A 24525-nucleotide genomic window follows, 5' to 3' on the forward strand; every position below is an offset into this window, starting at 1 on the left:
GTCATTTTCTGTGATATTTTCTTGCGCCTGTGTTCACCATCAAGTAAGTATTTGAATCAGTTCTAAAATACCTGTTGGTTCCAAGTTTGTTAGTTGAATTAATACATCCATCTACCTATTTCCTTTTCTTAGTATGATGATTTGTCCTCTAATCTATATGTGGGATGTTAAAATCTCAACCATACAGTATTTAAAAAAAAATAAATTCCAAAAATTCCAATTATTCCAAAAATTATTCCAATATATGGAATTATTATATATTCCAACCTGACCTGGAGGAAGATAGACAACCCAGAATCAAGTGAATCTAAAGGAAATTCCCATGTTTGCTCCTGTAGAACATCTTTCATAACCTTTCTCCAAAATATCTTTGACCAATATGTATGTATTTTCATGCTGACTTTATTTAATTTACTGCATCACTACTATGTAGTGCTATGTACTGCTATGTAATGCTCCCTCCACTCCCATTCCAGTTTTCCTGATAACAGTATAGTTTTAAGCTTCTATATTCCATCTATGATTGCTACTGTATCTTTTTTTTTTTTTCATTATGCTTTGATTTTGTACCTTACATTACTAGATTTAGTTTCTGTATTTTGTTGCTAAGCTTTTGGAATCACTTGTACCAAAATCTCTTATTTCTTGAGGATCTCACTTCATCTCTAAGTGGAATTATGTCCCAGTATCAATAGAATTGTCAATTTTCTTTTGGTATCCTGAGACAGATTTTGTTCTTGCTTTCTGTCTGTTCAACCACAAAGCTATCTTTCTATGTAAGTTTATCTCTTTTTATTTGATGTCCTTGTTCCTATCTTGAAAATCAGATTTGGGAATTGCATCAGTTTTGTATAAACTCCCTCTTCCTGTTTCTCAATTTAAAACTCTTCTGAAACATTAATTAGCTCCCCAAGAAGTCAAATGTTCACCATTCTCTCTGAAAGCCTTCTAAAGGTGAATCTTTCTAAACAGCCTTTCACAAACAGTCTGTTACCTTCATTAAATTGTTATGGCTTTTCTACTGCTTTGTGCACAGGAAAACTTGTCCTAAAGATCCCTGAAAACTCATTTAAGCATCTGCAGATCACTTCATGCTCCTTTTTTTTTTCCCTCCAGTGTTATTCATATAATCCTTTCTTTCTTCAGTTTTATCTTATGCTATTACAATTTTATCTTTTCCTACTCTGATTTGACTGGCTTCCTTTTCTTCCTTATTCTTAAGTTGTCATGAACTTCCAAACATCACTTTCTTTCTTAGACCCATTTTCTAAATATCCTCCTGTTTGTGCAGATCTATTCTTTTTTGCTTGTTGTGTTTTAGATCAGCATTTGATATTTGCTGTTGTCTCCAGTGACATTTACATTCATCGTCTTTACAATCATTTCAATCTCATTCACCAGAAATTTCAAGCCCATACATAGACATATTCCACATATTCTATGCCTAGTTATCTTCAGCAGTACAATGTTATATTGGTCTTACCATTAATTTTCATTTTCTCTATGTTCTAAGCCTTAATGAAGAAAAACAATGAATTGTAATTCCTTCTCTAGAAGATTATAGAACTTGTTTAAATATATGTCACTTCTATTAGTTATAGCATAGTTATTTACTTTATATAGTATATTCTTTGAGGTGGTGATTTTACAGTGTGCTCATTTCTACATATTGAAAAACAAACTTTTTGGATTTTTTGTTAGAATCACTTTTGAAAGTTTACTTTTCATCTGCTCCTAAAATGGATATTATTGTTTTTAAATTTATGAGCTATATAATGCATCATCCCAAATTTTGTCATGTATTCTGTTCCTAAATGAGTCTTCTCAGAATGCTAAAGCAAATCTGTCAATTAGTTTGAGTTTAAATAATTTTGGTTTCACTGAGTTATCTTGAGTTTTTTGGTAAATACTATACTGTATCAGTCATTTCTTTATCTGTAGTTATCTATCACAGCAATTATTGCATTCTGTACGTTCTTGTATAATGAAAATTATCTGAAATCTTAGGCAAAGGTTATGTTTGAAGAAATGTTCTAAAGCAGCTTTCTGCTGTGGTTCTATAAATAATACGTAGTGTTTTGAGTGATCAAATGAGCAGGATAGTAAGTAAATCAGTCACCTTGTTTCCTCTACAGCTATTGTCCTTCTTGGTAACAATTTGGTTGTCAGCAGTGACTTGGTGGCATGTATGAGACTTATTTGTTAGCAGTGTTGCTGATAGATTATTTGGTCCAACTGCAATGTTTTTTTCATCATCTGTGTCTTACACTATGCTTGCTGTACAGCCGTGCTTGAAGAGTTCCCCGTGGTAGCATTTTTTAATACCACTACTTGTAAGGCAACAATGTAAATGAAGTAGGAATTCAGCTACATCACTTAACTGGAGTTGCTGATCCTTTTTGGTTCAGTGGCACCTGACTCTTACATAGTTCCAGTTTCATCAGGGTGCATCTTTATACTGGCCAGACAACAACATGATGCTCTAAACAAGCAACATAAGAATCATTTGATTCCAGATGCTTAGCACTGCAATTGGTCTCTCCACAAAGTTAGGATAGCATTGATAATAAACATGTTTTAAACCAGACACTGGATACTTTCAAATCATAGCTTTCTGATTTACTGTCTTACTTTGTGAGCATTTACGTTTTTAAATACTAAAGGGAATTACTAGGCAATACCTAACAGCTTTTTGATGTAATTAAACTTGAAGTTATATAGAAGCAACTTGAAAGCATTAAACTAAAGGCATTTTGACATTAGAACAACAGAGAAAGCTATTTTAATTACAAAACCCAACGCTGTAAAGTCTGAATTTGAGCATTCAGTGTTACTTAGAAAAGCCAAACATGTTAGATGGGATATTTCTGAAGCATTTTTGCTCTCTTGCTGATGCTAAAATTGGGCTTTTGTAGTCTCAGTTCATATTGAACTACTTTTGTTGGTAAAATAACATAATCACAGAAGTATGGTTTATTGCTCTATAACAACGTAGGAAAGAGATCATTATATGTGCATTTTTAATTTGTGTACTTGTCCTGGTTTATATGTATGTGTACTACTTCAGAGATATTAGGTCATTCTATTACCTTTTTAGAAGACAAAGAGATGTGGAATGGACAGAAAATGGAAGTGCAAATTATTACAGTTTTGTTAAAAATAAATGTAATCCTTACTTATTTTGTAGCTGAGTGTGGTGGTCGAATTCATGCTGCTACATCGGGGCGCATTTTGTCCCCTGGTTACCCAGCACCGTATGACAACAATCTACATTGCACTTGGATTATCGAAGCAGATCCAGGAAAGACAATAAGGTACATGCTTAATTTCAATATTTATTGTTGACTCCAGTATTTAGAAATCATAATCTATGCCTTACATTCTCACACTCTTTTACACAATTTTTGTTTGTTAACTCCTCCTTAGATTAATAAAGTTGATGCTTGTCATGCTGGCTTTTATGAGTGCCATTCCTCTAGGGAACCTGGGTACCTAAGTTGTGTAGGGGACACCTGGGCATCTAATTCAGAACTGTGAATTCCGTTAGATAATATGGCCTATATATCTTCAGTGTGGTAGAGCAGTGCACTGCTGTGCCTTTTTCTAGCTGTAAACAAGCTAAAGTGCCAAACTGTCAGCTGTGGTTTCAAAATTCTTCCCTTGAGTCATTGTAATGACATTCTTTTATATCTTACTGTCACATTCAAGTAATAATTTGTTTTAAATTGAATATAATTATTCAACACTATTTCTTAAATACATTACCTCAAGCAGCTGTAAAGTTTCTGACTCTCTGCCAGGAGTGCTCAGACATCAGGCATCTTGGACCTTGTTGGGTATTTATTAGGAACTGTCTTGTCACGAATACTTTCATCTTATGACGATTTGACAATTAACAGCAGCAGCAGGGAAGATTAGTGCTATAAAGCTTTATATACAACTCATATGCAACTCTCAAGGGTTTTCATTTTCCATTCCTGCTCTCTTCTGTCATATCATTATTAGCATGTATAACATTTTGAATTATGTAAGTATCAGACTTTTTCCCCATAATCAATTGAATAATAAGACCAGTAACATCTCAGAAGATGTTGAGAATAATCAAATTTGAGAAAAATTATGAGACTTTAATAAGAAGTGCATACAGGACTGAGAAAATGCTTAATAGGTAAGGACTGGAAGATTTCTCCACATAGAGTAGGCAGCATAACAAAAAAAGGAAGAAATTGGAAGAATACAGAAAATGAGGGAAACACAACTGGTGAATAATACACAAAATAAAGGTATATGCCAAGAACTGAATGATGGAATCTAGAGCTTTTATTTCTATAATGATTTATGGAAAGACAATGGAAGGATTCAAGAACTCAGGCAGAAGGAAATAAGTTATACAAGAAGAACTTTTAAAACAGTTTTTCCTCATCAGTTTGACATACCGACAAGAAAGACTATCATAATTTGCTGTTGATGTATAGCTAAATCACTCAAGTAGAAGGAATACCAATATTTAAAGACTATTTCAGATCAGTTTTGCTGTAGTAACACACAGATTCAAAAACTTGGAAATGGCAAATTCTGTTCATTATTCAAGCTAGTTTGCCCATTCCTAACAGGAATTTCCTGTGAAAGCAAGAATGTAACAAAAGCATTTAACTTCTAATCAAGATAGATAATCTGTCATTTTAAAATACTAATTGATACTAATATGTTTAATGATATGCAACAGAGATTAGCTTTATACTCCAGTGACAGGAAAGATGTGATTTGCAGTAAATGTGTTACTTCAGAATGTTAGCTATTTATTTATTTTGAGCAAAAAGTTAGCAAATAGTAAGCTGTTTCATTATTCAGTTTATGTGGACAATAGTTTTAACTGATCACTTATGTAGCGTTCGTTAGCATTCGTTACATATCAAGGTTATCCCCCCGGATCTCCAGCTGACCCGGGCTTTATACTCCCAGCAGCAGGCGTGTCATGTTATAAGGGGCAGAGACAAGGGAGTGTCGACCCTTAACTCTTTCCGTACAGCGCGTGATCTTCCGGTCGCCAGCCCTTATCTTTACTACATTTCCCCCTCCCTTAGCTCCAGTAGCTCTGGATCTTACTGAGGAAGCTGTGCATAAAATTGCCCAATCCAGCCAGTAGTTCGTCGCGGCTCCCTCATTGCTCCCCCACACCATCAGGACGCATAGGGAAATGGTAACCTGTCAAGATAAGACTCGATAAATTGATTGTGTCTATACAGTCGAATATTTCGACTGGGTACCCATTCTAGCTTCCCTTTCTCGGTTTGCACACACGCATACCCACACCCCAGGCAACGGAGGGAATAAGGGCCCCCCCATTCACAGGTTTGCAGGTCCCGTACTTGAACCAAAGGGTAAGGCCCTTCATTCTCATGTGCCTGGGTTGCAGTCTGGGTTTTATAGGTGTTCCCTCGAATGGTATGATTTAAGGTAATTAGTGCTGTTGTCAACAGACGCTGTGCCCGAAATAAAGGAGGATCAAGGGGAGGGGGAACCCCTGTTCCTGGGCTTATATTCTCCCCCTCCCTTAGTCGGTCGAGTAACCCTTTTAATGTGCGATGTGCGCATTCTACAATGCTTTGGCCCGTACTGTTGTAGGGAATACCATGACTCAACTGAATATCCCAGCGCGCGCAAAAGTCCTTTGTCTTCTTGCTGACATATGCCGCTCCATTATCTGTTTTAATTTTTTGTGGAATGCCAAGTTGCGCCATACAGTCCTGCCAATGTAAAATAACTGCAAGAGCATTTTGTTTAGCATGCATAGTGGCTAAAATAACTCCACTGCAGGTATCAACTGTAACATGCAGATACTTACGTGGATTAAAAGGTTCATAAATCGTAACATCAGACTGCCATATTTGGTTGGGCTGCAACCCCCGAGGGTTGACCCCTGCCTCCCAGAAGGGACCTTTGGAACACACAGGACAAGCAGCAATCACAGAGCGAGCATCTTGCAATGTAATGCCAGCGAGCCTAGCTAAACCGCGAGCTCCACAGTGGAGCAGCTTATGCAGGCGGAAAGCTCGCCTTAGGTTAGAAGTTTCTTCAACCGCCAGTATGCTCCTTGCTAAGCTGTCCGCTACTTCGTTCCTGGCAGAAAGAAAACTCGGTATGGAACTATGACTATTAACATGGATAGGACAGACAGGAGCGGTTCTCATTTGCAGTGCGGTGAGCAACATTCCTGCAATCTCCGACGTTGCCCCAAGTGCCCATTGGCACTTCTTCAGTAACTTATATACATAGCAAGAATCTGTGATTAGATTCAAGGCCTCTTCGGGCCATTGAGTGAGAGCCATCCATACTGCCTTGGCCTCAAGATACTGCACGGATTGCCCTTGATCTTGATAACGAATGTGGGTCCACAGACCATCCTCCTGCCATGTAACGACAGCTTTCCCAGTAATCGATGACGCATCGGTAAAAACCGTGCGGCCTCCGGTGGGTTGTTCAACTATGGCACTAGCTGGCAAAAAATGGAGTACCTGGATTATCTCCCCACAGGGGTGTGGTCTTAGACCTTCAATACGACCCGTAAATTCAGCTATCGCCGCTTGCAGGAACCCCACTTGCGGAAGTACCAACTCCCACTGTGCCAAAGAACAGGGCAATGCGATGACCTCCGGGTCCTTTCCTGTTAGGTGTTGAGTTTGCTTCCGACAGCGGAGAATAAGCTGGGATAATAAAGTTGGCCAAGAAATTAAAGCCGTCTTTGGTTTGCCTTAATACAACCAAGCAAAAGGCCAGCCTTTTTCACCATTATTTTGAACTAGTAAACCATGGCCAGCAGTGTCGGTTATGTAAAACAGGGCAGTGACCGGTTGTTGAGGTGTAAATCGAGCGAGACCCCAATGCTGAGCCCGTTCCGTAATTGTCCTAAGCATCTCCTGATGGTTTCTTGAAAGAGTAAAGCGTGGTCCCTATGGGTAACTGTCTTAGCAACACTGCAGTTTGTGGATTTGCTTGCGTACGTGCACAGTCAAGCAATATCGCCTCCTTAGCCTGCTCAGGAAGTCGAGCAACCTTGAGCGCCGCTTGCAGCCGGTCTAAAAACTTTGTGAAGGGCTCACTTGACGATTGCCGTATTTGGACCCATGGAGGCTCCCTTCTATCAAGAGCCGCGATGATATGTATTGCTTCCTGGGCAGCTTTCGAAGATGCAGCAAAATCGCACCCCCGCATTCGCTGAGCCTGTGCTGGAGGAGTTGCGAACTGCCCTTCACCCATCAACTGCTCTAAAGTCACTCCTGCCATGGGATGGCTGGCCTGCTGCGCCTCGATAACAATTTGGGTGCACCGATTCCTCCACTCCTCCCTAAACAATACCATCATCGAGGGGGTCAATATGGCCCGCATCAACTGAATGATATCAAAAGGTGCAAGCGGCATTGCAAAAACACAGTCTAGTAGGACTTGGGTCTCTGGGGAATTTAATCCATGACTTTTCACCGTTGTGGCCAATTCTTTCACCAACTTCGTATCTAACGGTTGCCACTCATATCCTCCACCTGGGGCTGCTCGGATAGGAAATGCTTGAATCGGAGGGGCCTGGAATCGCACTCCTTCCAAGACACAATTTTTTGCAATCATCCGCCAATCCGTCCTGTTTGCCCTCTCTTTCAGCATTTCCCCTGGCATTAGACTTTCTGCATTTGCCACCACCCTTCTCAATCAGCTGATCAATGCCTCGAGTTCCCTTGAAACCTCATTAGTCTGTAATCCCACCCCCTTTTTCAAAAATTCACCCCTCTGATAATGGTCTCAGAAGCGGGGGCGGATGAGCAACAATCGAGGATCCCTCGTCACCCCCTTCGCCCTCACTGCTATCAGAGCTCATGGGGTAATCGCATACAGGCTCCCTCCACTGTGAGGGAATACCAGTTTGCTTTCCCACTGCCCCGGGGATAGGGGGTCCCTCTGGTGGCTCAGGTATCACTGGCAGTGCTGGGGGAGCCCTACCACCCCCCCGATGTTGTCAGCCGTGACGCCGGTTCTCCTTGTTCCTCAAATCCTTTCCTGCGCTCCGCTCTCTGTGTGTCCAGTACCCGTCGATCACTGGGATGCAACGGGGCGTCCTCAGAAGGTGATGGTGCCTTGCCCTCCTTTTCTCCTTTCCGCCATCTTCCTTCACGTAGTTCGCGATACCGCTGGGATCCCACATTGGCCCCCGGGACCCAATCCAGCAACCTATCAGTCAGCTCCCTTTCCACACATTGTTGCAACTCGCCCCAGGGGTATTGAGGAAGTGGCGGATTCACTGGTGCAGGGGGCGCCGAAGGTTCCGTGGGCGACTGCTCTAGACTCCCCACTTGTAACGGGAACACCTTTCCCGACTCCTTTGTTCCCGCTACATTATAGTCTCCCTGCGCCTCCCCTTCCTCCGTTGGCTCAGCCCGTCTGTGTCCCACAGGCCACTCCTTCCCAGCCAGCCTGTGTCCCCTCCAAGACTAAACCCGTTGGTTTTTCGTTCCCAGGAGATTCATGTCCCATCAGCGCGCTACGTGCGGCAAGCCAGCACCGCTTTGCCGCAAACCCCTTCTTGAGCACCCTTTCTACTGATCCCCAGGCACGAAGCCTTAATACCTTTACGAGTTCCGCGAGCTCCATCGCTGCTGCCTGCAGCCGATCACGTCGGGGTCACCACTATGTAGTGTTCATTAGCATTCGTTACATATCAAGGTTATCCCCCCGGATCTCCAGCTGACCCGGGCTTTATACTCCCAGCAGCAGGCGTGTCATGTTATAAGGGGCGGAGACAAGGGAGTGTTGACCCTTAACTCTTTCCGTACAGCGCGTGATCTTCCGGTCGCCAGCCCTTATCTTTACTACACACTTAAATGAAAATTATTAACTTTTAAAATTAAACAGGCAAAAATATAAGCAAATGGCAAGTTATTCACTGGGAAGGTTTTTTCCTTTTTTATTTTTAGTAACCCCATTTCAGTAAACCAAGTAATCACTCCATTATAGGTGATTTCAATGCATCATTTACATTTAAATTACAATTTTCATATTAATGATTTCCAATTAATGACAAATGTAATAAAGAAATATCAACACACAACTATTTGAAACAAAAAAGATGTGATATTTACCTATTAGATTTCTTCAATGTTAAAAATGTAAACAGTCAGAACTTGAAGTCAATGCACATATTTTGACTAATACTATAGCATTCTTGAACATCTTTCTAAATCTAATACTTCACCTGGAGATAAATACAGATTATTCTATTATAATACAATTTTATATTTTATGAATTTTGACATAAGGCAAAGATAGGATAGTACATTTTCTGGTTTTGTATAGGAAAGAAAATGCCATGCTGACAGAATTTCCTGTGCTATGTATGCTACTGTCCAGTAGCTAGTGCTTTTTTTCAATTGCATATAATTCAAGCCAATTGGTGTTCTTGGTATCCTCATTTGAATAAAGAGTAGAAATCTTTGATGAAATCATAGTTTTTATCCCTTAAAATATCTATTGTAAAAATAAGATTATAGAACAAGTACTACATGTCCCATAATGGTGTTTTCTGTAATTCAGGCTTTTGTAGAACCGAATAGCATCTCTCTTCCAGGATCAGCTCATCCAACAGGAAAAATGGATAACTCTTTTGGACCACCAGCCCTTCTTGAGTCCTAAAGAGCATCTCAAAACTAAGTACAATTTGGGAATGGTTTCTTGTAGTTTTGTGTAATTGTGTTTAATGAGTAATGTATAGTGCTTTTACTTTCTCTTTGCAGTCTACATTTTATTGTTTTTGACACTGAGGTCGCTCATGACATCTTGAAGGTATGGGATGGGCCTATTGAAAGCAGCATACTTCTGAAAGAATGGAGTGGCTCAGCCCTTCCAGAGGATATTCACAGCACTTTCAACTCACTAACATTACAATTTGACAGTGACTTCTTCATCAGCAAATCAGGCTTCTCCATTCAGTTTTCAAGTATGTAAATATTTTTTCATCTAAAATACAATAATTATATACACTATTTATACACATTATTCTTATATATATGGACCGTTTCTCATCTTACAACTTCCTCAGTCTTTAAAAAATTATATTATTTTAATTATTTTATATATTTATGCAAATAGCTATGACTAAGGTGAATTTTTGTATTTGCTTTGAATATTTAAGTTTTCGTATTCCTTGTTTTGTACAGCAACCACATGCCCAGCATTATCTAATTAGCATTATTTAACAAGTCAAAATGGGTTTGTACATACATAAGTTTTCTTCTGCACTGATAGTTTTAAATGTTCCCACCGGTGCTACCTAATAATATATTATTTTGTGTTTATACTTTATGTTGTTTGGGGTTTTTTTTCTCACAACGTTGGTTGCATGATGCATCATTTTTATGACCTTAACCACTGTTTGTGTACATGATTAAAATGAAGAATAAAATGTATCTTATCATATTGAAATACATTTAAAATTTTACTATTAAACTAATAAAATTCATCTTCAGGTCTAAAGTGAAACCTCCTCTGTATACAGAGGAGCTGTGATCAATACTGTCTATGTGATCAATATTGTAAAACTGAGTATGTGAAGTTTTCCTATGATATTATGACTGAAGTGTTAAAGACTGAGGGTAGGACTGCAGGGAGACTATATCATAGTTTTTGACTCAGCTGTTGCGTCCTTATATATCGTTATATAGAGATGTAATAATATCTTATATCTTATCTTACATCTTATATAGAGATATAATAATAAATATATGTGGTGTATTTCTCCTCAGAAACATAGGAAAATTATGAATTAATAAAATATGTGAGAGTAAGGGTATTATTTAAAACCTTCTGTGTAGGTGCTGTCATTCAGAAGTAAAGGGCACTAATAAGCTTTCAGTCATTATTGTTTGCATGAGAAAATATACTTTGGGGGTGTCCTGGTCTCTAAATAATGTATTTTACATTTACCTGTTTACTTCATTTTACTTGATTTTTCTGAATGTTGTACCCCCAAACCACAAGCTCTTTCACCAGCCCTAAGATACCTAGTTAAAAGTGTGCAAAATTCATTAAAGACAAAGAGCAGAATAAATGTTTCTAAAATTTCTGACTAGTGTGCTATATAGTATGCTGCTTTTCATGTTGCTTGAACAACATTAAATTTTACATTTGTGGAAATGAAGGGGTTTTTTACTCTGTTAGGGTTAGCAAACACATTCTATGTTGTATTATGTGAAAATGTTTATAAGGTTATGCACAAATTTTGAAAGGAGGAAAATATTTAAGCAGTTAGATTTGTCAACACATTCTTTGACCTTCAGTGATACTTATAGTAATCAGGAGACAATTTAATGCTTTATGGGTGAAGAACTGATTTTGTCATCTTAGTATAATATTTGATGGATGCACTCAGTGATCGTGCTGGCAATTGCAGTGTATATCTTACTGGAATTAATTGGAATTAGTGGTGAAGAACTGAATGCCTCAGCTCCATTAAAGGAAAAATTATATTAAAGTTTCATTCACCCTGCTTGACAAGTGGAATGTTTTATTAATTTTTTAATTGTAAGGAGTAAAAAATATGATTTAAGTAATGTGTTAAGGTAAATGTTAAATTATTTAATCTAAAAATCAGAGCTTAGCTTATTTAGTCTCCTTGAGGCAATGGACAGACCACTGTGGCCTTGATCTGTAAAGGATTTAAACTGATTAATCTATGGCTAAGTGAGGATCTTTGCATGCTTTAGTATTCATCATGTGTTCAAAACGTAGGCCAGTTTATAGCAAAGCTGCACAGAATATTGAAATTTTATTACTTTAGTAGCTTGTAACTCAATGAACAAAGGAGTCGAGTTGCTTAAACTTTTTTCTGGTAATTGCAGAAGATGTAGATGTTTTATTACAAGTTCTATGAAGGAAACTGCTCAAGTTTTGTGTCTTTGTGTCACGGAGTATTTTCAAGTGTCGCATTTATTAATGAGTTTATTTTGTTTAAATATTAATTACAATCCAAGAAATAAACTTTAGGTGCAGAATTGCACAGGGTTGGAAAACCTTCAATAATCTGGACCTGTTACGCATTCAACTTCTGTATTGGGTTATGCAGTTGAGATGAGTGCCTGTGTAAATGAACATCCAATTATGGGATCATACAAAGGATATACATCTAAGAGTATCAGGTCAAACAAACAGCTTAAAGACAAAGCATTACAGTGCTAACCTTCAGAGAATTTGTTTCACTGTGCTGTGAATGTGCTGATTATTTTCTATACTTTGCACTCTAGAATGCCCTTATTGCATCTGCCTAAAAAAGAGGTGTTGGGAAAGGATAGTATGAGGTAGATCAGAAAATATTACCTGTAAATTACTTACTGTTGACTATAAATGTAATTAGAGGTATTTTAAATGGAAAAATATAAGTGGCTGACACTTACAAAATGTTTGAACGCTATTAAAAGTGCCTTGTCTTGCCCACTCAGCTCAGCATATAGAGCATGAGGACATGAACTGACAAGAGTGATTATGTTAATTGTAATCAGCCTAATGCTTTTCATTAAAACTTAATTACCATTTAATCATGCATAAAAGGACAAAAAATGGAGTTCACTGTACAAAACTGACCTTTACTCTGGGGGTTAAATACATTTAAACTATGTATTACAAGCCAGGGATGTCACCCAACTCTTTCTGGTCACCATACGAAAAGTCAACACAGGAAGGGTGTAGCCAAATTTGGTGTTTGGCTTCTCTATTGCTAAGAAACAAAGTTACTGGCAGCAAAACCTTCCTGCCTAAGTTGACCATAAAAAAGAAGTTTTCTAACCTAGCTTAATTCTGTCCTACATGTCTAAGGTAAATGGGACAAATTTCCCTCTGAACTTGCCTTTTTCTTTTTATCAGCTATAGGTTTAGTTATACTAACATACACTAGTTCTCAAACTTCTGGACATCTAAGGGCAGGTGAAATGAATCCTACCTGTCTTTTCACAGGTGTCTAGTTCCTTTTGAGATGCCATAAAGTATCCTGGCTAGTCTCCATCTGCCACTCCAGAAGGTCACACACCCGTAAGTCCTTGGTCATATCTTCCAGTGCAGATACCTTGGATATTGTAAGGCATCCCAAATGAGACTAGCCACCTATGTTGAAGCAGATCAATCTTGCCCTGAATGGTTAATCTTCAGCAACTCTAGACTTCTGAAAGCACTTGGATCCCATGCTAGTAGGTGGTCCATTGCTTTTATTGACCTGAAGCTTATTTTTTTGAAAGCTTATTTATATCTAACCATATAATTTGTTTAGTGGATATTTAACAAAAACTAATAGAAGTGGCAGATGATAGGAACAGCACTGGCAGTTGCTAGTCATATTAGTGTTTTTACAGACTCAGCTTTATTTTAACAGTACCTAATAGTAGGTCTATCCTTACAGTCTAGTCTTTTATCTTGAACTAAATTCTCAGCTGTTGTAACTTAAGAGAACTGTATCCTTTTCTTAAACTAAATGATACATTCATAGTTCCTCATCTGGTTTCATAGATTTTGCTCCTCAAGGCTATAATACATCAAAGGATTATTTGCATTCTTCCTATAGTGGAAAAAAACATTTTTGGAGATGTCTGGCTTTTCTAGAGTCAGACCCATCTGTGATGGTTTTCTATGCCTACCTCTGGTTCTGTGGCATTGTTAATTTCTCTTAGTCATAATATTCTGTAAGCATACACTTTAGTTAACAATATGCCTATCTATGCTTTCATGTGAACAGAAAGGTTATCTTTTTTTTTTGCTAATACAGAACAACTGGCAAAAAGTTAACAAAGTAGCAAAGAGTTTCTTCTCAATGTCTTTGCAATATTTCTATCTTAGAAGAACTTCAGACACTCATTTAATTAAAAGTGAAGATACGAAATGAAGGCATTTGTATAGTTGTTTTAGTCCAATTTTGTTTTTTCTGTTCTTTGCTTGCTCTCCCAATATTTTTAAAATTTGCTCTTGAAGTAAATGCAGAGATAAGCAATGAAGAGTAAAGATGTCTGACTAATTTTTTATCTTAACACCACAAGTCATCAATTTTGATAATAAAAATAAAGAACTTATACTAACCAGTTATTCAGAATAAATATTTGGAAATTATTGTGTCTGATGTCGACACGTCTGTTGATATCTTACTTCCTCTGATGAGAGCTTAAGCATCAGTGGTTCTGTGTTTGATAGTTCCTAATGACACTGGGCTTAATCTGACAAATCTGTTTAAGCAATGATACCTGCTTCTGTCCAGTTTTGTAATTCCATTTATCATTTGTTTGTCTACAGCAATTCTTACAGTAACTGTGTCACCTATCTTGAACTGTTAGAGTACTGTTGTCTTGTAAATTGTTCTTTTATTGCTGAGATATCTTTTAATCACTTGCCTAATGGCCTGAGCATTTCCATGACAGAATCTTCATTGCTAGGATTCGTCATGCAATTGTTCCAGTTTGATTCACAATGGAATTATCAAGAAAAGGGGTTAGCAGAAAAATAGATTTTAAAAGAAATTTACACATGCATAATCAGATATCTGCCCTACTAACTACATTCTGAGTTCAAAGAAAATGAAATCCATTAAGACATTCCTTCTTAAAATAAATAAAAGGACACAAGACACAAGACACAAGAATTCAAGATTCTTCTGTGGTGATTGTGAATGCTCTATTGAATGCCTCTGGGTTAAAATCAGAGGGGTCGTCTCCAAGCAGGACCTTACAGTGGGCATCTGCTACCGACCCCCAAACCACAATGATAAAGCCGATGAAGCAATATTTGGGACACTAAAGCAAGCTTCTGGTCAACAGAACCTGGTTCTCTTGGGTGACCTCAACTACCCAGACACTTGCTGGAAGAACAATACAGCAGCTCGCATGTCATCCATCAAGTTCCTGGAATGTGTAGAGGACTGTTTCCTCTTACAAATGTTAGATGTGCCAAGCAGGAAGGAGGCACTACTGGACCTGCTATTCACAAACCAAGAAAACCTGCTTTGTAATATCTTGGTCAGTAACAACCTTGGCTGCCATGATCACAATATTGTGGAGTTTGGGATCTGGCTGAGCATGCTGAAGGTTAGCACCAAGACAAGGGTTCTAGATTTTAGAAGAGCAAACTTCAGCTGGCTCAGAGCTCAGTTGGGAGGGATTCCGTGGGAAGCTTCCATGGAGAATAAAGGAGCCAGTGAATGCTGGGAGTTCTTCAAGAATGCTCTCTTGGAAGCACAAAACCAGTTTATCCCCTATAAAAGAAAAGGAAGTAAGCGGAGCAAGAGGCCCCCTTGGCTCAACCACGAGCTCCTGGGTCTGCTTAAAACCAAAAGAGATGCGTACCAGAGATGGAGAAGTGGCAGATTGCCCACTGAGAACTAACTCCAAGGGCATTGCCAGAGTGTGCAGAGATGCAGTTAGAAAGGCAAAAGCTCAACTTGAATTGGAACTGGCCAAAGACGTCAAAAATAACAAGCAAGGGTTCTTTAGGTATGTAAGTTGCAAGCAGAAACAGAAGGAAAACATAGGCCCACTGTTAAACAGTAGAGGTGAATCAGTCACCAACAATGCTGAAAAGGCAGAGGTTCTTAACACCTTGTTCACCTCTGTCTTTATCAACACTGTTGGATCCCAGGCGTTGGGAACAAAAATCCAGGAGGATCCAGACATAGACCCACCATCCATGAAGAAGGAGTTAGTATGTGAATTATTACAGGAGCTTGACCCCTACAAATCGATGGGCCCTGACGCCATCCACCCGAGGGTGTTGAGAGAGCTGGCTGATGTCATTGCGCGGTCACTCTCTATAATCTTCGAGAAGTTGTGGAGATTGGGGGATGTCCCAGAGGACTAGAGGAAGGCAAATGTTACCCCTATCTACAAGAAGGGCTCAAGAATGGATCCAGACAATTATAGGCCCATCAGTCTTACTTCAAACCCTGGGAAAGTTATGAAATGGATCCTCCTGGGGGCCATCACGAGTCAAATGAAGCACGTGATTGGGAAAAGCCAACACAGCTTCACAAAAGGCAGATCGTGCCTGACAAATCTGGTGGCCTTCTATGATAAAGTGGCCTGCCCAGCTGACATGGGGCAAGCGGTCGACGTTGTCTACTTGGACTTCTCCAAGGCCTTCGATATGGTTCCCCACGGCCTCCTCCTGGAGAAACTGATGCGTTATGGCCTGGACAAGTGGTCTGTGCAGTGGGTGAGGAATTGGCTGACGGGCTGCACCCAAAGGGTGGTGGTAAATGGCTCTTTTTCAAACTGGCAACCCATCACAAGTGGGGTCCCCCAGGGATCGATATTGGGCCCAACGCTATTCAATATCTTCATAAGCGATCTGGATAACGGGATCAAGTGTAGCCTGATGAAGTTCACAGATGACACCCAATTGAGTGGGGAAGTAGACACTCTGGAAGGGAGAGCCACCCTGCAGGATGATCTGGATAGGCTGGAAGAGTGGGCTAACATGAACCTTATGAAGTTTAACAAGGACAAGTGTAAGGTCTTGCAATTGGGAAAACATAATCCAGGAGTGCAGCACAGGCTGGGATCTACCTGGCTGGGAAGCAGCTCTGTGGAGAGGGACCTGGGGGTCCTGGTGGACAGGAAGCTCAATATGAGTGAACAGCATGCTGCTGCAGCCAGGAAGGCCAATAGGATGCTGGGTTGCATCAAAAAGGGCATCACCAGCAGAGATAAAGTCGTCGTTATCCCACTCTACTCGGCACTTGTTATGCCACACCTGGAATACTGTGTACAGTTCTGGTCCCCGTTATACAAAAAAGATGTGGACAGGCTGGAGGGGGTCCAGAGAAGGGCCACCAAGATGATCAAGGGTCTGGGAAGCCTGCCATATGAGGATAGGCTGAGAGAGCTGGGTTTGTTCAGCCTTGAGAAAACGAGGCTTAGAGGTGATCTCATCACCATGTACCAGTATTTAAAGGGGAGCTACAAAGAAGATGGTGACTCCCTTTTTACAAGGAGTCACATGGTGAGGACAAGGGGTAACGGGTGCAAGTTACTCCCAGGGAGATTCCGATTTGACATGAGAAGTAAATTTTTCTCAATGAGAATAGTCAATCATTGGAATAATCTCCCCAGGGAAGTGGTTGACTCTGCTACACTGGGCACGTTTAAGTCTCAGCTGGACAGGGTGCTGGGCCTTCTTGTCTAGACTGTGCTTTTGCCTAGGTTGGACTAGATGATCCTGGAGGTCCCTTCCAACCTGGTATTCTATGATGATTCTATGAAGATTCCCTTTTAAAGTCTGTAACCAAAGCATTTCACAGTTTGGTCTCTTCTGTTGCTTTCTGTGATGCTATAAATGTTGCATTGCATGCTCACAATAACAGTTAGCGTGAAACTGTGTCATAGCATTCCTATCCACCATCTAATCCATGGCCTGGGCAAGACATCCTCAGCCTCATAGGGGGTAGCAGTTCTTAATTTGGTTCGTATGGAACTAAGCAGAAATGAAGCTCGTAGGCTACTCTGATGGTTATTTCTAAACTTCTGAGATTTTGTACTTCAGACTTAATGAAGGAGACTGCGTTAGCATTTGTTTTTCTTTTTTCTTTACATTCTTGGACAATACAAGATATTTAAATATGTAGTTGATGCTAGTTTGCACAATTCTTAGTCTGTATATTTGCATATATTACTTGAGATGCTTTTTAGAGAGCAAACACTATTCTTTCACATTTGGAAATGTTTGTTAGTCTGAAATCACTGCAAATCCTATGTACAACATCTCAGCTTTGATATGCCAAAATCTTTCTCAACCTATTATGCAAGCATAATGCACTAAACAGGAGAAGCTTGTGAATTGCCTGCAATTTACAAGCCTAGCTCCTGAAAAGTCTTTATTATTTTTATAACCATGTGGAGTAGAAAAAATAGTCTCTGCAGCACAACACTACAGCAAATGGCTTACATGATTGTTTACCTTAGACATAGTGAAATCAATATTGATGAAGGTGATGGGTTTTTTTCTTGAGCTACAATAGATTACAGGCTAAACAAACTGACAAAAAAAGAAGTGTCCTTCAGGTGAAAGATAAATTAGGCACAAATCTAACATACTGCTCACAAGGCTACAGACACAAATATACAATGTGTCATAGTCTCAAAAACAGTCTCCTATTGATTTCCAGTGAAGTTTTAAATCACCTTTGAAAATGTAATTGGGGGGCCAAATCAAAAAAAAAAGATCTAAAATGGGACTCTGGAAGATTATTAAATTAAAAACAGAGAGGCTTAACACACTGGCTGCCGACATATGGAGGTCTGAAATTTCCCTAGCAATCTGTGTTTTTTCCAGCTGCTCATTCTTCTGGCAGCTACGTCTAGTTCCATCTTTTGTGTACACAGAAGCCTGTTCCACTCCAACCAGATAAGACTGCACAAAGTGTTATTCTATAACCCACTGAATATCATGTAGCTTACTGCTTAGAACACATGTGCAAGAACTGAGAAGCAGTCATTTAGTTCTTTTCCAGCTTAATGGAATTCAAATCCCCTCTCCTGGCTATGCCATTTTAGGCACCTAATATTTCTCAGTCATTTCTAAAAAGTCTAACTATGGAATTTGGTTTGATTTAGCATCCTTGAGTCTAAAATGTAGTTATTGCTTTCCCTGCTTTACAGCATATATGTTTTTATTATGTTCAGCTTCAAGTTTCTAAATTCCTCTTTTTTTTTTTTTTTGAAAATTGCATAAGGCAATGTTACATCACAGCATGAACGTGGCTTTCCTAATAAGTATGTAAGCTAGATATTAATAGCGTGTCTATATATTAGTGTAGGGGCTCAGAAGAAAAGAGCCTGTTATAAAAGAAGAGTGATGACAGAAGAACCGGTGATTTTTAACATCTGGATTACTTATCAATGCATATAACCTCTATACCCTTTAGATATTTGCACAATAGCAAATGAAGCAATAGTAGAGTTGTAATTTTCATGCAGTTACAGAACCTCTTGGGAATCTTGCTCATGGCTTGGATGGGCTTGTTCTTCACTGAGTAGAAAACTGATTGGATGGACAGGTCCAAAGAATTGTGGTGAACGGAGTTAAATCCAGCTGGTAGCCAGTCACAAGTGTTGGGGCCAGTTCTCTTTAATATCTTTATCAATGATCTCAACGACGGGATTGAGTGCACCCTCAGTAAGTTTGCAGATGACACCAAGTTGGGTGGAAGTGTCGATCTGCTGGAGGGTAGGAAGGCCCTGCAGAGGGACCTGGACAGGCTGGATCGATGTGCCAGGGCCAACTGTATGAGGTTCAACAAAGCTAAGTGCCGGGTCCGGCACTTGGGTCACAACAACCCCATGCAACACTACAGGCTGGGGGAGGAGTGGCTGGAGAGCTGCCTGGCAGAAAAGGACCTCGAGGTGTTTGCCGACAACCAGCTGAATATTAGCCAGCAGTGTGCCCAGGTGGCCAACAATGTCAATAGCATCCTGGCTTGTATCAGGAATAGTGTGGCCAGCAGGGCCAGGGAAGTGATCGTCCCCCTGTACTTGGCACTGGTGAGGTCACACCTTGAGTACTGTGTTCAGTTTTGGGCCCCTCACTACGAGAAAGACATTGAGGTGCTGGAGCGTGTCCAGAGAAGGGCAACAAAGTTGGTGAAGGGTCTAGAGCACATGTCTTATGAGGAGAAGCTGAGGGAGCTGGGGTTGTTTAGTCTGGAGAAAAGGGGGCTGAGGGGAGACCTCATTGCTCTCTACAACTACCTGAAAGGAGGTTCTAGCGAGGTGAGTGTCTGTCTCTTGTCCCAAGTAACATGCGATAGGAGAAGAGGAAATGGCCTCAAGTTGCACCAGGGGAAGTTTAGATTGGATATTAGGAGCAATTTCTTCACCGAAAGGGTAGTCAGGCACTGGACCAGGCTGCCCAGGGAAGTGGTTGAGTCCCCATCCCTGGAGGTATTTAAAAGACAGGTAGACATGGTGCTTAGGGCCATGGTTTAATGGTGGACTTGGCAGTGCTAGTTTAATGGTTGGACTTGCTGATCTTAAAAGTCTTTTGCAACCTTAATGATCCTATGATTCTATGATTCTAAGTAAAACGACTTGGAAAGGAGACAAGTTAAAAAGTTGACAGTCTGTCTAAATGTTCATTTTACTAGACGGTAAATCAGTTCTTAAATGTCTGATGTTTTGTTTAATTAGGATCAAGTGTATTTGGCATGATAAAAAGGTTGTTAGTTTCAAATACATAAAATAATTTCTGAGGCTGCAGGATCAAAAGTGTAAAGAACATTTTGGTACTTATTAAACATCTGTCATTGTTTTTAAAATTTAGAACTTTGTACATATGTAATGATGATTAACAGTGAAATGAGTATTAAAAGGCATCAGTCCTTTGTAATTGGTGCATACTTGACCCAGACAAAATGGGAAAAATGTTGTTTGCTGAGATATTATATTGCATAACCTATTAAGGAGAAGACAAAGCTACTCAGAGATTTGTTGAAAAAAAGATACTAATTAATGACAGAGATGGGCTTATGCTCAGGTACTTGAAAGAATTGTGTTTCTTTAACTGATATGCACTATAGTGATCCATTTTTTAGAGCTGTTTTTATCTGTCAAATAAGAAATAACTTCTCTGAGGTCATGACCATGCTTTCCTTCCCCTGTGGCCAAGTATACATTTAGTAAACTGCACTAATATGGGATGTCAGGTAAATTGTCAGAGTGGTGCCTGGGGAGTGCTTACACAGTACTCATTAGTAGTGACAGCCATTACTTTAATTCTCGGATGGATGCTTATAAATTCTGGTGGGAAAAAAGTCCACCATTGTTAAAAAACCTGCCATGTCTTTTACTTCATTTAGATATGGTAACCATCCCATGGTATGAGATGTACTATTTGGGAATAGAAACAAAATAAAAAAAATTATGAATCATAAAATGTGAAACACCGCTGCTGTATTTGTAGTGTGCTTGTTATCATAACCCATTAATTCTTATATAGGGATGTTTTACAGTTTCTGTGATTTGTCTAAGTGATCACCTATTTGCTAGAACATGCATAAAACCATTTTACCAATCTCAAATATTTATTTCTCATTTTGCTCATTCTTTTTCCAACCTGTCTCCTGCAAATTTATAATACAGAAAAAAAGGACTTTTCCAGTTGTACAACTTGGTAACTGTTTCAATTTTGCAAATGTTTAGTTGCCCCTGCTGTTTCTTGTAGTGGTATACTCTCTTGGTGTGGACAGAAGGAGTAGATGAAGTTAGTGATACAGAAAATGGATTGCCTGCACATTATGGGCACAAAGGTTGCATAGTGGTGGTAGTGATGGAGCTCTTTTATCTTAGGAAACTCTTAGGAAAGATTGTACTATTTGAAATGAGCTAACAAAATCATTTTAATGAAATATTAATATATCCTGGAATTGTAACAGAAAAAATGAAAAAAACCTGCAACCCCCCGCCCCAAAAAATAAAGCAGGGAGGATGGACTGTTCTCACTAACACACATCATTTATAGGAGGTATGGAAGACACTGTGCCCATCTATTTAAAACAATAGAAAGTAATTATCAAACATAAAGAAATAATATTTTATGTTCTTAGTCTTTTGGGCCTGTAATTTGTAACACTATCCTAAACCCCAAGTACTTGAAGTGCTACATACTGCTCAAAATACAGAAAGACATAGTCACTGCTTTCCCAGAGACTGTTGGAAAATGGTGCAGCCAAATATAAGTAACAATAACATTAGCTCATCAGCCAACAAAGTGGTAAAAAACAGTTTTACAATATCATATAGGCTTTTAATACATTACATCGTTTTTTCTCTGAATGCTCCTCATTGGTCTGATCATATCTTTCAGACACAAGAGCAAAGTTACACCTTGAAAAGACATCACATGAAGAGTTGAGATGGTTATGAATCAGTTTGAGAACGAATCAGTTGTCTGATGCGTGAGCACACAAGAAAGTATACATAGCTCATATTAGAAAAAAAGACAATAATTTATTATTAATGTTTCACATTTTTCAAGGACTAACCTTGCAGTACCAGAGATGAGCAGAAGGGTGTAGTGTAGCAGTTTTTTTAAAAAGTCTTTGGTCTGGATTCAAGAAGTTTAAACTTGGTTGAATGAAGATGATGTAAGTGGTAGAGGGACTTACTTGTAGATAGACACCAATGTCATTAATGATGATTGTGACACTGGGTTTGTGACTTCTTATGTTGGCTTTTGCTCACAATTGTGTTAAGTTGTTTGAAAAAGACATGTTTGGGTGGGGCAGCCTGGAGTGGTAGGAAACAGAGTGCAATTCAGTGATTTAAGGACAGTAGCCTCCAGAGATGGGATCTTCTTTCCTTGGGAAGACTGCAATGTTTACTGCAACTCAAAATGTTGAATACCTGAAGCCAGTAGAAGAGACCTGGTATCTTCCACAAATCCATAGTGGATGTAGAGTTTTGTATCCACTTTCTGGATGATTACTTGCTTTAAGTCATACCATACTGATTGTTCTGCTCAGTTTAACATTGCTTTTTTAACTAATTTATTTTTTTACAAAGCAAAATCCATATCAAAACTCAGGAGACTGAACAAAGGTGAGATATTTGGCTTAGATTCAGTTTGAGCGTACTCTGAGAAAGTTATTGCTTGTCCCTGAAATGCGAACTTCAGGGCTACATAAAACTGCTATTTCATTCAGCCAGCTGGGTAAACATAGCATTTGCATGCTGCAGGATATTAAGACTATAAAACAATGTTATTTATATTATGATACTTACCTTACTGCGCAAAAGTCATCAAAGTGCATAAAGAAATTTGTTGTGATAACCAAAACATTAAAGTGAGAAAAGGAGTTGCTAGCTCTTTTGATGCATTAACTGGACCAAAAAAAAAAAAAAAAAGAAAAAAAAAGAAGGGAAAAAAAGAAAGAAAGAAAAGCTTGTGTTCATTTCCTCTCAGGCCATATTTTATACGAAGGAAACTGACTGACAGGAAGCCAAAATAGTCATGACGCATCTCAGTGGGCAGATTCTTGTAAAAATAAAGAAACAAAGTGCCTTTCTATATTAACTTATGAGTAAATAATATTGCCTCTGGTTGGAATGCTCTTTTAAAAATATCGTGCTTTTAATTATAGATCTTTAGTATCTACACCTTAAAGCTTTTATTTCATCATTCCCTTACAGCTTCTATTGCATCAACCTGTAATGATCCCGGGACACCACAGAATGGCACTAGATACGGAGACAGCAGAGAGCCGGGAGACACTACCACCTTTCAATGTGACCCTGGCTATCAACTTCAAGGACAGGCTAAAATTACATGTGTGCAACTGAATAACAGATTCTTCTGGCAACCTGATCCTCCTACATGCATAGGTAATAAGAAATGTTAGTCTCTGTTGAAGATTAATACAGATCAGGTTTCTTGTTCAACTAGTGGGCATACGATGCTCATGCTGGAGTGATGTTCTTTGCAGAATCCAGTTATTTCATACTTAGAGTTAATGACAGCTGCATTCTCAAGATTAACACTATTTTTGGATGTCATTTTCTCACTCTATTCTATTCTTTAAACTTCATACAAGTTTAAAATTGACAAAGTCTAATAGAAATAATTGAATGGAAGAGGTGATTTAGTTAAAAAAAGATTTCTCATTGAAATGGTCTCGTTAGAATGGTCTTCTATGTAATAATTTAGTTACATAAACTGCAGTCCATAATTTATTCTGAAAATTTTCTGAATTCTTTTATAGATTAAATACCCATCCTGTGCAATCCCTAGGAAGCTAAAGATATTTTTTCTGAAGCAGGATGCTTGTTGGGAAAGGTAGATGCAGAGAAGGGGGTCAAAGTGACAATGCTGTTGAAAGAAATGAGATATATTTCCATAACACCAGGAGAGGGTGGGAGATTGTCTGTCTTTGAAACAAGCTTTGATTCTTTGTTCCATAGTCCTATATGGCATAAAGGTTTCTCTGAGGTACTGGTCAGTAGGCTAATAATTACAGGCTTAGAAGTCTTGCTGAAATGTATTTTAAGGTCATCAGTGTAGCTCTTCTTAGATTAAAGTTAATCAACATCTGTGAAAAATTATCTGCTAGGTATAGTAGTTTTTTAAATCTTTATGATTTTGTTGCCTATTGATTTATAATTAAATGAAGACTTATTTTAATGATTCAAAAAAACAGATACAATATGTTTTAATAGCACTGGAATAAGGATAATGGTTTTTCTTTCTATAAGCCATTTTGGAGAGTCTCTTCCCAAAACAGCAAATCCCCAAACAACTGCAGTCCCTCTGTTTCTCTAAAGTATTTACAGATATCTCAAAAATACTGAGAAGGATTCAGGATAATGCAGGATGGTGTCTCTAACTCCATATCATCTAGCAGAATTGGAGCAGCGTATAATCTGAACATTGTCTTCTGGATACCTTGAGTGCAATATATAAATAACAGTATGAAAATGTTTACTAAACATACTGGGATTATTCACAAATTAAAAATATTTAAATAAAAAT

The 24525-nt window shown here is 38.8% G+C and overlaps 1 protein-coding gene across 2 annotated transcripts in view; it reads left to right on the top strand.

Annotated features, from left to right (window-relative positions):
• Positions 1-24525, top strand: part of CSMD1 (CUB and Sushi multiple domains 1) — a 1270279-nt gene that overhangs the window by 1019390 nt on the left and 226364 nt on the right. For both annotated transcript variants that reach the window (XM_087775441.1, XM_087775442.1), the window contains exons 25-27: positions 3188-3314; positions 9777-9979; positions 23190-23381. In XM_087775441.1, the coding sequence (XP_087631567.1) occupies positions 3188-3314; positions 9777-9979; positions 23190-23381 (522 nt within the window). The remainder of the gene's footprint in view (positions 1-3187; positions 3315-9776; positions 9980-23189; positions 23382-24525) is intronic.

Source organism: Nipponia nippon, unplaced genomic scaffold (genome assembly GCF_047370975.1).
Source record: "Nipponia nippon isolate SJK-2023a ecotype South Korea unplaced genomic scaffold, ASM4737097v1 scaffold_4, whole genome shotgun sequence".
Taxonomy (NCBI): domain Eukaryota; kingdom Metazoa; phylum Chordata; class Aves; order Pelecaniformes; family Threskiornithidae; genus Nipponia; species Nipponia nippon.